This window comes from Heterodontus francisci, chromosome 15, assembly GCF_036365525.1.
Source record: "Heterodontus francisci isolate sHetFra1 chromosome 15, sHetFra1.hap1, whole genome shotgun sequence".
Classification (NCBI taxonomy): Eukaryota; Metazoa; Chordata; class Chondrichthyes; order Heterodontiformes; family Heterodontidae; genus Heterodontus; species Heterodontus francisci.
In genome coordinates this window covers 29,053,397-29,070,619 of record NC_090385.1, presented here as the reverse complement: position 1 = coordinate 29,070,619, position 17,223 = coordinate 29,053,397, and the positions used below count along the sequence as shown (strand labels likewise).

Sequence of the window (17,223 nt, the reverse complement as noted above, 5' to 3'; positions counted from 1 at the left end):
ATCTTCAGTCACCAAAACTTCAAACAGCCAACAAGATTTCATCCTGGGAACATTAACAGCAAATCTTGGCAGTAATAACTTCCCTCACCGACCAACTGTTCACTGCCCCTACCATTTTTACCAATCAGCACCCCAAAATTGATGGTCTAGCCAAACTCACGTACCGCACAACCTTTTCAGAAAGATATTCATCTTCATTTCCTTGAGACATACTTCCTCTTCTGGTTTTCTTGCCATGACTGCGGAACAATTCCACTGCTGCTCTCAGTTCTTCCTCATCCACTCCAAAGACATCTCTGTACAGCATTTCATACACAATTGCTGAAATAAAATTTCAGATATGTATTCATTACATACTTGGATCATTTGCAGTAGGAACAGGTGAAAACAAGTCAGTTGTAGAGCAGTCACAGATCACCACATCAATGAGCTGAGCTGGAGAATGTAGGCACATTATTTCAACGCAATGAGATGCCAATTTTAGCTGCGTTTGATGATTTAAGTGGAATTTGTTGAAAGGGTACTCTAAGCTGCCACTTTTTGCCAAAATCAGGACAGAGGAACAGAGATAAGGCAGAGTTAATTTATTTTCTGTATTTTTGTCCACAAATCTCTTTGAATTCTTTCCACTTTACTTTTTCCCTCTAAGGAAAGTTTACACATTACATCACATCCTCCGTAAAGGCTGAAGCTTGGTTATCTAAGGAGATTCTCAATGATCAATATATTGCGCCTCTAGTTAGTATAAAATACTTTTAAGACCTACACTGCAGATTACACAAATAAAACATGCAGTGCATGTCAACAGCAACCATTACTTTATTAAGCTTCAGCTTGGTAACATGCCTTAAATTGCACTCTTTCATATTTTGATCATTGTTAGTGCTGAATACAGCATTTATAGCAAATCGCTCATCCTTTATGAACAGAACTGCATTGGTTGATAATGAAAGCACACACAATGATTATGCACTTCACTGAAGACTTAAAACTTGAAGAGTGATATGGTCTGTGCTTAAGAACTTTCTCCTTACTGAAACTGGATTGCATAAATTTGCTTGCAGGAAAGAACACTCTTCATATTTAGCGAAAACTTGTCATCTAGTGGTTACTAGAGAGCAAACTTTAGTTAAGAAATTGCTACTACAGGAAGTAAGGAAAATTTATGAGCCAGATTATACAGTACTATTTTACCTCATTTCAAATCACTTGCCCTCATGCAAGAAAAGCAGTAGTCAACAACTCACCCCTTACAATAAAGCACAGGAAATGTGCCCCTCATAGGAGTTCATGCAAAATGAAGTCAGTAGTATGAAATTAATGTCAATGCATTAGAAGCTAGACATACAACTGCCATTGGAACTGTACAAAAAGCTTATGCTTTTAGCTAGTGTTTCATAACAGGCAGCGAGCAAGTATCCACAATCAAACTTATTATAAATGTGACATTATTCTAATTTTTGTTCTTGTAAATAAGTTTGTTTTTAATGACCAGGCAGGCAGTCAACACAAGCAGTGTAATTTAGCCAAAAGACAAACCTACCTTGACACGTGGCTGCATGCCCTTGAAACTGTTTTGTAAACACACTATCATAATGGCCATTGTTGGAACAGCAAAGCAAGATCTTTATATAAAAAAAAAGAAACAAATTCCTTTTTTTCGAAAAACATTTTCTTTGCTAATCTTGCAACATTTATATAAAATCCAAAGTCAAGTCAATAAACAGGCATGAAAATCAACTAAGCATCAGTTAAATTTTAATTAGTTTAATTTTTCCAATTCATACAAACATACGAATTAGGAGCAGGAGTAGGCCAAACGACCCCTCGAGCCTGCTCTGCCATTCAATAAGCTCATGGCTGAACTAATTACTCCACATTGCCACCTACCTTGATAACCTTCCATCCCCTTGCTTATCAAGAATCTATCTACCTCTGCCTTAAATATTCAAAGACTCTGCTCCACTGCCTTTTGAGGAAGAGAATTCCAAAGACTTTCAACCCTCTGAGAAAAAAATTCTCCTCATCTGTCTTAAATGGGCGACCCCTTATCTTTAAACAGTGACTCCTAGTTAGAGATTCTCCCACAAGGGAAAACATCCTTTCCACATCCACCCTGTCAAGACCCCTCAGGATCTTATATGTTTCAATCAAGTCGCCTCTCACTATTCTAAATTCCAGCAGATGCATACCTAGCCTTTACAATCTTTCCTCATAAGACAGCCCACCCATTCTAGACATTAGTTTGGTAAACCTTCTCTGTACTGCCTCCAATACATTTACATCCTTCCTTAAATAAGATAACCTGTACTGCACACAGTACTCCAGATGTAGTCTCACCAATGCCCTGTATAGCTGAAGCATAACCTCCCTACTTTTGTATTCAATTCCCCTCGCGATAAACGATAACATTCTATTAGCTTTCCTAATTATGTGCTGTACCTGCATACTAACCTTTTGTGATTCATGCACTAGGACACCCAGATCCCTCTGCATCCGCGTTCTGCAATCTCTCACCATTTAGATAAGGCTTTTTAAATTCTTCCTACCAAAGTGGACAATTTCTCACTCCCACATTATACTCCATTTGCCAGGTCTTTGCCCACTCACTTAATTAATCTATATCCCTTTGTAGCTTCCTTATGTTCTCTTCACAAGTTACTTTCCTACCTATCTTTGTCTCATCAGCAAATTTAATAACCATATCTTTGGTCCCTTCGTCCAAGTCATTTATATAAATTCTAAAGTTGAGCCCCAGCACAGATCCCTGTGGCACACCACTCATTACATCTTGCCAACCAGAAAATAACCCATTTATGCCTACTGTTTCCTGTTGGCTAACCAATCTTCTATCCATGCCACTGTTACCCCTATTCCCCCTCTCCTCTTTTCCTACAAAGATTATCCTTCCCCTCAAATTATAAAGGGCATCCTACTTGTAGGATATTTATGCAAGAAACTGAGCACAGGACAGACAACTAAAGTAGCAACAGAATGAGTGAGCAAGACATCAGTAGGAAATAAACAAGGGCATGCCTATACGCAACACAAACCTCAATGCCTTTAGCACAGTGGCGCAGTGGTTAGCACCGCAGCCTCACAGCTCCAGCGACCCGGGTTCAATTCTGGGTACTGTCTGTGTGGAGTTTGCAAGTTCTCCCTGTGTCTGCGTGGGTTTTCTCTGGGTGCTCCAGTTTTCTCCCACAAGCCAAAAGACTTGCAGGTTGGTAGGTAAATTGGCCATTATAAATTGTCCCTAGTATAGGTAGGTGGTAGGGGAATTGAAGGAAGGTGGGGATATGGTAGGAGTACGGGATTAATGTAGGATTAGTATAAATGGGTGGTTGATGGTCAGCACAGACTCGGTGGGCCAAAGGGCCTGTTTCAGTGCTGTATCTCTAAACTAAACACTTGGGGACCTCAGTTTGGTTTCACTTGTCCTCTCTGCTACATATTCGTTTGGCTTCACTTCACCTCCTCCTGCCAACCCTGGCTTCTCAGTCCCAGATGATCACCACTCTGCTTTTGCCTTTGAGCAGTTATCACACATTGTCTTAAATAGAGGATGTACGCACAACCTTTGCATCTTTTCCTGCCAGATATCTGCTCTGCATACCTTATGTCCCTGCATTTCCTTGTTTACTCAAGTACTCTCTGCATTCCCAAAGACTCACTTCTGCTCCTTTCAATCTTCCTTCCGGTGCTGAGTTTTCCTGGGCGTCTCTTTGCTGCCCCCATACACTGTCCACCCCCTGCGCTGCTGGCTATGCTTTTGCTTAGCTGTTTAAAGCAGACTCTCTCCAGGCTACACAATACACCTGCCAATTTCTCACCATCCCCCCCCCCCCCCCACCTAACCCCTTCACTTGCTAGAACCACTGTTTATCTTAATAAAAACAAAGAATGTGCATTTTTATGAAGAAGCTTTAAATAAGACTAACTTATTGGCTTACTCTTCACTATATTGAAAACTGATTTAGCAACATACCTGGCATTGCTTTTTCTTACATAAGTAGTCAATCTCTGTCCACACACTTGATGAAGCGATGGAGTATTCTGGATAGATATCCATCTTTCAGAAGAACCGTGATCTCTTTCCCCACTCCCCCTGTGCGCTCTCATTCTCTCCACCCACCTCCCTCAGGACTATGGGACACAGATTGAGAGTTTTGTGCAAAAGATGCAGGGGGAATAAGAGGAAACACCTTTTTTTAAATACACAGTGGGTGGTAATGACCTGGAACTCAGTGCCCATAAGGGTGGTGGAAGTGGAGACGATCAATGACTTCAAGAGGAAATTGGATGGCCACCTGAAATAAATTTGCAGGGCTATGGGGATCAAGTCAGTGAGAGAGACTGACTGCATCGCTCCATGGAGAGCCGGCATAGGCTTGATGGACAGAATGGCCTCCTTTGGTGCCGTAAGTAACTGACTTTCCCACCCCACCCCACCTTCTCCAACCGTCTGGGTCGCCTTCTCCCTCCCTGTTTCCACCCCCGTATTTCTAGTGTTCCTACTGTGTTCCCTGCTCAGTATTCCCCACTCGGTCACTCTCTCTCTCAGTTGCAGAGAGTGGAACACTCAGCAGATGGCTGGTCAGTTCATTTCATCCCCCTCCCCCAAAATCTGTTGGGGATACAGCTGTCCCCGATATCAGCAGCTGTCAAGCTTGAAACTGAGCGCAATATTTTTTTAAACAAGGCTGCTCTGTAAGACTACAAAAGGGAAATTTCCCATCTCCAGTAATGGCGAGAATGAGGAACGGTCCCGGGAACAGTTTACATCCGTGGGCCGGCTGGAAATGTTTGGCGGGCTGGATTCTGGCCCGCGAGCCGTACGTTGGACAACCCTGATCTGAAGGATAGAGTTAGCACTCAAACAAACAATCAGCCCTTTCACAAGCAGAGGTCAGGGACACAGTAATTTCAGAGCTGGAGTGGCCGCTGTGGAGCATCCGTGAGGCGGAGGGTATCGTGGATAGCATGTATAGAGAGGTGATCACACCTTAGGCTCAGACCCCACAGGCAGTAAGGGAATGAGTGACCACCAGGCTGAGCAAGAGGACTAGGCAGGCAGTGCAGGAATCTCTTGTGGCTATTCCCCTGCAAAAAAGATATACTGCTGGGGGGGGAAAATGGCCTCTCAGAAGAAAGCAACAGCCCAATTCGTTGCACCACAGTTGGCTCTGCTGCACAGGGGGAGAAGTAAAAAGTGTGGGAATGCAATAGCTATAGGGGATTCAATTGTAAGGGGAATGCAATAGGCATTTCTGTGGCTGCAAACGAGGCTCCAGGATGGTATGTTGCCTCCCTGGTGCTTGGGTCAAGGATGTCTGAGCTGTTACAGGACATTCTGTAGGGGGAGGGTGGACAGCCAGTGGTTGTGGTACACATTAGTACAAATGACGTAGGTTTCTAAAAAAAAAAGGATGAGGTCCTAAAAGCAGAATATAGGAGGTAGGAAGTAATTGAAAAGTAGGACCTCAAAAAGGTAATGATCTCAGGATTACTACCAGTGGCATGTGCTAGGCAGAGTAGGAATAGCAGATTATATTAGATGAATATGTGGCTGAAGAGATGGCGCGACGGGGAGGGTTTTAGATTCCTGGGACATTGGGACTGGTTCTGGAGGAGGTGGGACCAGTACAAACTGGACGGGTTACATCTGGGCAGGACCAGGACTGATGTCCTAGGGGGAGTATTTGCGAGAGTGGTTGGAGGGGGTTTAAACTAAAATGGCAGGGGGATGGGAACCTTTGCAAGGAGTCAGAGGAGGGGAAGATCAAAGCCAAGAACAAAAGACAATAAGGGGAATAAGAAAGGTGAGAGAGAAATCAAGGGCCGGAATCAAACAGGGCCACAGTGAAAAATAGTGGGAAGGGGACAAGTTATGTTAAAAAGACAAGCCTCAAGGCTTTGTGCCTTAACGCACGGAGCATTCGCAATAAAGTGGATGAATTAAAGGCAGTGGAGTTGCACTGCTGGTTAAAGAGGAAATTAACAGTGAGGAAGGATATTAGCTCTGACTATGTGGAATCTGTATGGGTAGAGCTGAGAAACACTAAGGGGCAAAAAAACAAACATTCGTGGGGGTTGTATATAGACCCCCAAACTGTAGTGATGTTGGGAATGGCATTAAACAGGAAATTAGAGACATGCGATAAAGGAACATATGTAATTATGGGTGACCTTAATCTGCATATAGATTGGGCAAATCAAATTAGTCAATACCGTAGAGGAGGAATTCATGGAGTGTATACGGGATGGTTTTCTGGACCAATACGTTGAGGAACCAACTAGAGAACAGGCCATCCTAGTCTGGGTATTGCATAATGAGGGGGGAATTATTGACAATCTAGTTGTGAGATGAGCGACCATAATATTATAGAATTCTTCAAGATGCAGAGTGACTTGGTTGATTCTGAGACAAGGGTCCTGAATCTTAAAGGAAGCTATGAAGGTACGAGGCGCGAGTTGGCCATGATGGATTGGGAAAAGTTAAAGGGATGACAATGTTTACCATTGCCTATCCACAAAGAGCGCATGGATGAACTGCAACAATTGTTTATTCCTGTCTGGCACAAAAGTAAAATAGGAAAGGTAGCCAAACCATGGCTTACAAGGGAAATTAGAGATAGCATTAGATCCAAGGAAAAGCATACAAATTTGCCAGAAAAAAACAACAGACCTGAGGATTGGGAGCAGTTTAGAATTCAGCAAAGGAGGACCAAGGGATTGATAAAGAAGGGGAAAATAAGAGTACGAGTGTAAGCTTGCGGGGAACATAAAAACTGACTAAAAGTTTTCTATAGGTATGTGAAGAGAAAAAGATTGAAGACAAGTGTAGGTCCCTTACAGTCAAACAGGGGAATTTATTATGGGGAACAAAGAAATGACTGACCAACTAAATGCATACTTTGGTTCTGTCTTCACAAAGGAGGACACAAATATCATACCAAAAATGCTGGGGAACACAGGGTTTAGAGAGAGAGAGAGAGGAACTGAAGGAAATCAGTATTAGTAGAGAAATGGTGTTGGGGAAATTGATGGGATTGAAGGCGGATAAATCCTCAGGGCCTGATGGTATGCATCCCAGAGTACTTAAGGAAGTGGCCCCAGAAATTATGGATGCATTTCATGGACAAAAGAGCTGAACTCCAGAGGTGAGGTGAGAGTGACTGCCCTTGACATCAAGGCAGCATTTGACCAAGTATGGCATCAAGGAGCCCTAGCAAAACTGAGGTCAATGGGAAACAGGGGGAAAAACCTCCACTGGTTGGAGTCATCCCTAGTGCAAAGAAAGATGGTTGTGGGTGTTGCAGGTCAATCATCTCAGCTCCAGGACATCACTGCAGGAGTTCCTCAGGGTAGTGTCCTAGGCCCAACCATCTTCAGCTGCTTCATCAATGACCTTCCTTCAATCGTAGGGTCAGAAGTGGGGATGTTTGCTGATGATTGCACAATGTTCAGCACCATTTGTGACTCCTCAGATACTAAAGCATTCTGTGTAGAAATGCAGCAAGACCTGGACAATATCCAGGCTTGGGCTGATAAGTGGCAAGTAACATTCGTGCCACACAAGTGCCAGGCAATGACCATCTCCAACAAGAGAGAATCTAACCATCTCCCCTTGACATTCAATGGCATTACCATTGCTGAATCGCCCATTATCAACATCCTAGGGGCTACCATTGACCAGAAACTGAACTGGAGTAGCCATATAAATACCGTGGCTACAAGAGCAGGTTAGAGGCTAGGAATCCTGAGGCGAGTAACTCACCTCCTGACTCCCCAAAGCCTGTTCATCTACAAGGCACAAGTCAGGAGTGTGATGGAATACTCTCCACTTGCCTGGATGGATGAAGCTCCAACAACACTCAAGAAGCTTGACACCATCCAGGACAAAGCAGCCCGCTTGATTGGCACCCCATCTACAAACATTCACTCCCTCCACCACAGATGCACTGTGGCAGCAGTGTGTACCATCTACATGATGCACTGCAGCAATGCACCAAGGCTCCTTCGACAGCACCTTCCAAACCCACAACCTCTACCAACTAGGGCAGCAAATACATGAAATCACCACCACCTGCAAGTTCCCCTCCAAGTCACACACCATCCTGACTTGCAACTATATCGCCGTTCCTTCACTGTTGCTGGGTCAAAATCCTGGAACTCCCTTCCTAACAGCACTGTGGGTGTACCTACCCCACATGGACTGCAGCGGTTCAAGAAGGCAGCTCACCACCACCTTCTCAAGGGCAATTAGGGATGGGCAATAAATGCTGGCCTGGCCAGTGACGCCTACATCCCATGAATGAATTTTTTAAAAAAATTGACGGTCATCTTCCAAGAATCTATAGACTCTGGAACAGTTCCTACAGATTGGAGGGTAGCTAATGTAACCCCACTATTTAAAAAGGGAGGTAGAGAGAAAGCAGGGAATTATAGACCAGTCAGCCTGATGTCGGTAGTGGGGAAAATTCTGGAGTCCATTATCAAAGATTTTAAAGCAGAGCATTTAGAGAACAGTGGTAGAATCAGACAGAGTCAGCATGGATTTACGAAAGGGAAATCATGATTGACAAATCTACTAGAATTCTTCGAGGTTGTAACTAGTAGAGTTGATGAGTGACAGCCAGTGGATGTGGTTTATTTGGACTTTCAGAAGGCTTTCGACAAAGTCCCATATAAGAGATTAGCGTGTAAAATTAAAGCACATGGGATTGGGGGTACTGCATTGCGATGGATAGAAAATTGGTTGGCAGCCAGGAAACAGAGTAGGTACAAACAGGTCTTTTTCCAAATGGCAGGCAGTGACTAGTGGGGTACCGCAGGGATTGGTGCTAGGACCCCAGCTATTCACGATATATATTAATGATTTAGATGAGGGAACTAAATGTAATATCTCCAAATTTGCAGATGACACAAAACTGGGTGGGAGGGTGAGTTGTGAGGAGGATGCAGAGAGGCTTCAGGGTGATTTTGAAAAGTTGAGCGAGTGGGCAAATGCAGTATAATATGGATAAATGTGACGTAATCCACTTTGGTAGCAAAAACAGGAAGTCAGATTATCTGAACGGCTATAAACAGAGGGGAATATGCAATGAGACCTGGATGTTCTTGTATACCAGTCGCTGAAGGTAAGCATGTAGGTCCAACAGGCAGTAAAGGCAAATGGTATGTTGGCCTTCATAGCGAGAGGATTAGAGTACAGGAGCAGGATGTCTTGCTGCAATTATACAGGGCCTTGGTGAGGCCACACCTGGAATATTGTTCAGTTTTGGTCTCCTTATGGAGGAAGGATGTTCTTGCTATAGAGGGAGTGCAGCGAAGGTTTACCAGACTGATTCCTGGGATGGCAGGACTGACGGATGAGGAGAGATTTAGTCGGTTAGGATTATATTCGCTGGAGTTCAGAAGAGTGAGGGTGGAGGGTGGGGGGGGGGGGGGGGGAGGGGAAAAAATCACTCAGAAACCTATAAAATTCTAACAGGACTTGACAGAATAGATGCAGGATGTTCCCGATGGTGGGAGTCCAGAACCAGGGGTCATAGTCTTAAGTATACAGGGTAAAACTTTCAGGACTATGGAGGAGAAATTACTTCACCCAGAGAGAGTGGTGAGCCTGTGGAATTCAGTACCACAGAAAGCAGTTTAGGCCAAAACATTGTATGTTTTCAAGAAGGAGTTAGATATATCTCTTGGGGCGAAAGGGATGAAAGGATATGGGGGGAAAGCGGGAATAGGTTACCGAGTTGGATAATTTTATATTAAAGAAAACAAAGTATTGTTAGCTAACTGAGGGTGTAAAAGGATGATCTTCTCCCCACCCCCAACAAATGTATTAGACTGGTTTGCCTTCTCCACTAAATTTAAATGTGAACAAAATCAAATTTGCATTTTTGCCAATTAAATGGGCCAGGGTGTAGGTAATCAATTGTTTTGGGATAAATCTGAATTATGAAATGATCTGAAGTTCTCCTAGTGCTTGCAATATTTTGACATGATTCATAGAGGCAGGGAAAAGTATACATGACATACTATTCATGTACTAGAAGATCTCCTTTGGCATTGCTGTTACATTGGGCGGATGAAGGCAAGATATTAGATTTTTGGATTCATGAGGGAAGCTCCTGCACTTAGCAGCATTAGAAAAAGAGTTACAGGAGTTGGCAACACTTGGGGTACAGGCATTCTGGATAGGTAAACATTTGGGACTTGGCATTGTGAAATAGCTAGCACAGATACATAATTAAAATTTATACAGAAACAACTTTTTCCAAAGTATAAATAAAAACTATGTGCTGTAAATCCTCTGCCTAGTCACCAAATTAGACATGAAAAAAAAGTCTTCAACTTTTCATCTTTCAGTTGTTTCAATATAATTTGGAAAAAGCTCAACTGTTATAGCCCAAGCAAAAACACAATGACATTTTGGTTTATACTTAGAAATCAAAATTTAAACAAGAAAATACAGGCAATACAATCAATCCTTTAATATTAAGCAGTTAGTGGGTTTTAGTCAGAAAACCAAAGACAGTGCAGATAACGAAAGCAAACCAAGTACCTGACTACTGACCCCTGCAAAAACAAAGTCAATAGAAGCAGTTATTTTATTCAGAATTATTTAATAAATTTGTCAAGAGTAAATGCAAAATGGTAAAACTACTCCAATTCAGAAGCACCAATCATATAGGATCACACTGTCTCCAGATGTCCTTAGTTTCTGATTGGCAGCTTCCCATCTGCTCTCTAGCTGCTATTTTTTTTGTTTTAGTTCATAGTACTTACTTCCTCAGTTCGGATTTGTTGCAGCTTACTTTGATCAGTTTAGGGTGTACCCCAGACAACTGCAGATATTCATATAGATAAGGTTTTTCTCACCTTCTTCTCAAATCCATTATTTGTGGCTTGTGTGGGTGATTTTCCAGGATACCGGTAAACAAGAAAATCACAACTAGATATTTGGGGGGGGGGGGGGGGGGAAAAAGTGAATTGGTAAAGGTTTAAAAACTCATTAGTTTGCATTCTATTTTGGCTGAAATATGCAATTTTCTGTTAAAATCCAGTGCAATATTATTTCTTGCCCAAAGCACCCTCCCACAATCCCCAAAAACACGTAATTCTTGAAACTCTTATTCAGGCATTTTACTGCAGTGCTACCGTAATTGTAATAGAGACTGAACAGGCTGGGGGCTCTTCGAGAGAAGGCTGAGGGCTGACCCGATAAAGGTCTGTAAGATAATGAAAGGGTTCAATAGGGTGGACATGTAGAAAGTGCTTCCTCTTGCTGGGAGGACAGAACTAGAGGCCCCAAGTACATGATAGTCACCAATAGGGAATTGATGCTGTTTTAAACTGTTTGGGAATGTCATTTTTACAGATTTTTTTATGAATAAAGTATATTTTGGAAGAAAAAAACCCAATAGGGAATTGAAGGGTAACTTCTTTACTCAGAGGTAAGAATGCGGAATACACCATCACAAGGAGCATTTGAGGCAAACTGCACAGAAGCATTTAAGGGAAAGCTAGATAAGCATGAGGGAGAAAGGAATAAAAGGGAATGCTGATAAGACCAGATGAAGAGGAGATGGAGGAGGCCCATATGCAGCATAAACTAGTGAAGACCAATTGGGCTGAATGAGTCAGCAGCACCGAAACTAAATAGAAATAAACTCATCTGCTAGAAAGAAATACAGTAAAAAAAAATCCAAAATATTTGAAGGGAATAATATTACCAAAGTTGCTGGCAACAATGTCTGATGGCAAACTGCAACAAAAGCTTAAAAAAAAATCTTAAACACCTGGGCTAATCACTGACCAGTAGCATTTGATTATGGATTAGAGGAAGACAACATTTTAACTGCAAGATTCCACTTATACGAACAAACTTTTCTCCATTTCCTCCCATCCAGAAAGAAGAGCATTGTGTTCTCGCAAACCTTGGTTTCACTGAATTCAAACAATGGGGTTTGCAACTGAAGCTTGCATATATCCCCTTCAGTTTTCCCACAATGGAAGATTGCTGGAAAGAACAGCACCAGCTCTCCAGTAGCAGCTTGTTGACTCATTTGTGCCCAAGTAACAAACCTAGATTATATTTTAATTTCCACAAAAATCAAAGGTTTAATGGTTCTAACGTGCCAACTGACATCGGTTTCTTGCCTAACACAAACATCCACTCTGCCACAGAAACAAATGGAAAATTGTACTCCAACATCCTAATCCTGGACTTCTTACAAGGATGTTGACAGGACTGGAGAATTGCAGCCATCAGGAAAGACTGGATAGGCTGGAGTTGTTCTCTTTGGAACAAAGGAGGCTGAGGGGAGATTGAATTGAGGTGTATAAAATTAAGAGGAGCCTAGATAGAGTGGGTAGGAAGGACCTATTCCCTTAGCAAGGTCAATAACCAGGAGGCATAGATTTAAAGTAATTGGTAGAAGGATTAGAGGGAGGAGAGGAGAAATTTTTCAATAGGGTGGAGGGGGCCTGGAACTCATTGCCTGAAAGGTGATAGATGCAGAAGGCATCATATTAAAAAAAATACTTGTAACATACCAGGCTACAGACCAAGAGTTGGAAAGTTGGATTAGGCTGGATAGCTCTTTATGATGGGCCGAATGGTACACGTTTCTATGATTCATAATACTTGCCCTCTGTGCTATAGCTATTTGCCCATTGTCAGATTGACTGAAAACTTTCACTTTTAAGTTGCCACTGGCTAGACATTTATAGCTCACGCTCAGCTGTTTATTCAATGTTTTGCACTTACTTGTACATCAGTGATAGAGCGTTCATCTCCAACACACCAGCCCATTCCTATAACAAAATATTCAGATAGTTTTAATGCAATCTATAAATATCAGTTACAAGTGTTCACTGCCTGGACTTGTGAGTAATATCGTATTTTGCTCAGAATTCAGCACACAGCAAAGGAGCATGGGGCGGCGGGGAGCATGGCAGAGGCGAGCCAGGAGTTTTGTACAAGCTGAAGTCTATGGCTGGAAGATGGGAAGCTGGTCAGGATAGGATTGTAATAGTTGACTAAATGACAAAGGCAAGGATGAGAATTTCAGCAGCACATGGACTGAGACAGAACCGTGGTAGGCAAGTGCCTATCTCTTCACATTTAGGGGGAAAGGGGATCAAGGACAGATCCAAGGGGAACTCTGCAACTAAGGGTGCACTTTTTAAAATTCATTCATGGGATGTGGGCACTGCTGGCTAGGACGGCAATAAATGCTGTCCAACCAGCGATGCCTACATCCTATGAATGAATTTTTAAAAATTGGTCAAAAATCTTGGAATTCACGACCTACCAATCCCTGGAAGCACTGTGCCACTTGCGAAGTTAAATTTCTGCAACCCTCGTATTATTTCCTCATTATTAGTTAAATGTTTCAATAATCAATCCTCAGCCTATGCCAAATTAGCAAATGGGAACCATACAAGAGAGGAAGAGAGCATTGGGCTGCAATGCCCTCACAGGAAGATAATCAGGTGTAAAACAGTGCAAGGATAGAAGTCAGCAGCCATTAAGCAACAAATACCCAACGTGGCAGACCGGATATATAAAGGAAATTCAGTAGACAGTGTATATGGATTCTCAGAAGGCTTTTGGTATGGGAGGTGGCAGCACAGTAGCATTTTTATTATCTTGTTCTTGGGATGTGGAAGCCACTGGCAAGACAAATTTTTATTGCCCATCCCTAATTGTCCTTGAAAGGACATTGTAAAACACCTTGACCAGCTGCAGTCCATGTGGTGCAGGTAGGGCAACAGCAATATTAGGTAGGGAGGTCCAGGATTTTGACCCAGCGAGAATGTAGAACAGCAATCTATTTCCAAGTCAGGATTGTGTGCGACCTGGAGGGAAACTTGCAGGTGTTGGTATTCCCACGCACCTACTACCCTTGTTCTTTTAGTTGGCAGAGGTGCTTTCAAAGAAGCCTTGGTGAGTTGCTGCAGTGCACTTGTAGATGCAGTTGAGAGTGTGGCCTTGTCCCCAGCATTGACTCAAACCCTATGAAGTCTCACAGCTTCAACCCAAACCCACACAAAAACATCCTTCAGTTGGATCAGTACTTCTCCATGTTGACTACCACTTGGAGGAAGCACCAAGGGTGGCAAAGGCACAGAATGCACTCTGGGTATGGGACCTCAATGTCTATCGCCAGGAGTGGCTCTGTAGTACCACTGACTGAACCCTGAACAACATAGCTGTCAGACTGGGCTTGCAGTGAGAGAGAACACCAACACAATAACCTACTTGACCTTGTCCTCACCAATCTACCCATCATATATGCATCTGTACATGACAGCAGCAACCATCACACAGTTCTCAGAGACCTATCTTCATATGGAGAACACCCTCCATCGTGTCATGTGGCACTACTGTCCTAAATGGAATAGACTCAGAACAGATCTAGCAGCTCAATACTGGGCATCCGCAAGTTGCTGTGGACCAACAGCACCAGCAGAAATGTATAGCACCACAATCTGTAATCTCATAGCCAGCATTCTACTCACTTCTCCATTACAGCAGATCACTGACCCTGATTCAATATGGAAGCAGAAGCAGAATACGAGAGAGATAAGCAACTCCACAACCAACAGGTCTGGTCAACGCTCTACAGTCCCACCCCATTGTGTGAACAGTGGTGCAGAATTAGAAACTAGCAAAAGGCAGCTCCATGAACATCCCTGTCCTCAATGTTGGTGGAACTCAGCATGAGTGCAAAAAAACAAGGCTGAAACATTCACCATCTTCAGCCAGAAGTGCCAAGTAAATGATCCTCCTCAACTTCTTCCAGATCCTCCCATCATTACAGATGCCGGTCTTCAACCAATTCATTCAGTGTATCAAAGGTTGACTGCACTAGATACAGCAAAGACCACAGGCTCTGTCAATATCCTGGTTGTTGCATTGACTGAAAATCTGTGCACCAGAACTGGCCACACCCTTAGCTAAGCTATTCCAGTACAGCTACAACATTGGCATCTACTTAACTGGGGGGGAAAAATTGCTCATGCATGTCCTGTCCACAAAAAGCTGGACAAATCTAACCTGGCCCATTACCATCAGTCTACTATTATTGAGCAAAGTGGTGAAAAGGGTAATTACCATTGCTATCAAGTGGCAATTATTCAATAATGCTCAGTTTGGGTTCTTCCAGTCAGAACCACTCAGCTCCAGATCTCTTACAGCTTTGGTCCAACAGACACAACAGCTGAATTCTAGAGGTGAAAGCGACAGCCTTTGACATCAAGGCAACATTTGACAATGCGGCACCAAGATGACACCGTAATATAATTTCTTCATACGTACCTTGGGGTCATCCAAACGTTCCAAGTGCTTGTCAAAGGGACCATCAATAAACTGAGAAAACAAAGTTAGAAATTCTGCCTATCAAATACAGCCAACTTCACAAACTACATATCAATTACCTTTTAAATTCAACATATAAAGAGCATACAAAACAAATTCTTACACACAATTCCCCAAATAACTCATGCACTCAACTTTGCTGTTGGGAAGCGAAAGTTTTTTTTGCAAAAAGAGAAAGGGAACACGGGGTTTTACTGACTTTTAAAGTTACTGGTCTTATACTAACCCTCTCAGCAAACAATAACGACACATTCTGGCTAGTTACATACTAAAGCCAAATTTAGGTATATTTATATTCATCACAAATCAACATACAGTATAACAGTCACAATTAGATAAACCTATTGGGAGAAAAGGAAAATAGTTAATGGCCTAAACAATAACTCCGACTCTGCTGTCCCTCACATTTTTAGAAGCCAAGACAGCAGCCTGGGAGATCTGGCCCCACCAATGTTACATTAACCATTTGATTTGCCTTCTCTGCATGGCACCTCCCACAATAGCCCACTGAGACAGACTCAGCAACTGCTGGTGAAACTTGCAGCTGCACAACAACTTATTTCACATTGCTGTGGGCCTCCAACATGTTATGTCAACTAGTTATTGTTATTTTTTTTCATACTATTTAAACTGCCACTTCAGGAAGGGGCAAGGACACATTTAAAAAGAAAAGCCCTTTAAGTTTAAACAGTCCTTGATCTGCGAAAATAGATATTTAAAGATTCACCTCCCATTTTACATCTCAATTTGGTTACACATCTGGAAAGTAACACTTTCAAAAATGTTTATAAAAACTGACTTTTAGAACTTAAAAATAGTTAACACTTACTGCCTCAAATTTAGTTCGGTTCACCCTCATGTAAGTAACACAGGTTTTTCGAATCTCCAAATGATGCATCTGCGTCAGAAATAGCTACCAAAATGCAAAAGATTTTGTCAAAAGGGGAAAAAAAGTAGAAAATGCCTGAAATTTATATGTAATACGACGATCGTAAATATAAACACACGCGTTTATGAAAAACGAGTTTTATTAATGAAACTTTTGAAATCAGAGAAAAAGTTGCCCAAATATAAAACTACATTTGAAACAGTACAGCGCGTTTTTTTTTATTGTTGTTGCTGCTACTGCTATGTTTATGAAAATATAAACTTTGGCTGAAGAGTTTACCTGCTCGGAGACAGTCCTGAAGAGACAGGAACCATCCTTGGCGGTGAGTTTTCGATACAGTCCCTGACTACCCAGATACTCATCCATAGTTACTTCACTCAGAGACTTCTGGCCGAAATACTTTCTAACCCCCTTCTGCATTTCTCCTCCCCGCCATAAGGCAATATATATATATTTTTTTCTTAAAAATATATTTTAAAAATATACATTGAATTTACACGACTAACACGCAAAACACCCTTTAAGTGAAAACGATTCCCCCCCCCCACCGCCAGCTCTGGTTGAGAAAATTGGACGTTTACTGTGACGACCTTTCCTCTACAGCTCTGCCGGGCCGAGCCACCAGACCAGGTGCATCACATCCTACTGATTACAAATAACCCCCCTCCTCACCCACACCCTTTTTCCATGCAACAAGCTGCCAAACAGCCCACTTTTATAAATTGTTATTTACACTTCCCCCACTGCCAATTTTTTTTTCTTTTTATAAAAGAGGGATGGCAATAATTTAGACAGAGATTACATCATACATACAATTAAATGCTTTTTAAAATGCAAAGTGAGAGGAAGGGGCATTATGAAGTTTAAAAGGTCATTATCTTCATGAAAACCTGAATTCGTACAAATATATCGTCACTTCACATGTACATGAGGTCATGAT

The 17,223-nt window shown here is 42.3% G+C and overlaps 1 protein-coding gene across 1 annotated transcript in view; it reads right to left on the bottom strand.

Moving 5' to 3' along the window:
• alg13 (ALG13 UDP-N-acetylglucosaminyltransferase subunit) overlaps positions 1–16,703 on the bottom strand; it is an 84,744-nt gene extending 68,041 nt beyond the window's left edge. The window contains exons 1-7 of the mRNA XM_068046981.1: positions 16,563–16,703; positions 16,224–16,307; positions 15,335–15,385; positions 12,779–12,825; positions 10,888–10,960; positions 1,544–1,625; positions 235–321 (exon numbers count right to left, since the gene is read on the bottom strand). Coding sequence (XP_067903082.1) covers positions 235–321; positions 1,544–1,625; positions 10,888–10,960; positions 12,779–12,825; positions 15,335–15,385; positions 16,224–16,307; positions 16,563–16,703 — 565 coding nt within the window. The remainder of the gene's footprint in view (positions 1–234; positions 322–1,543; positions 1,626–10,887; positions 10,961–12,778; positions 12,826–15,334; positions 15,386–16,223; positions 16,308–16,562) is intronic.
• Between the last annotated feature and the right edge of the window lie 520 nt (positions 16,704–17,223).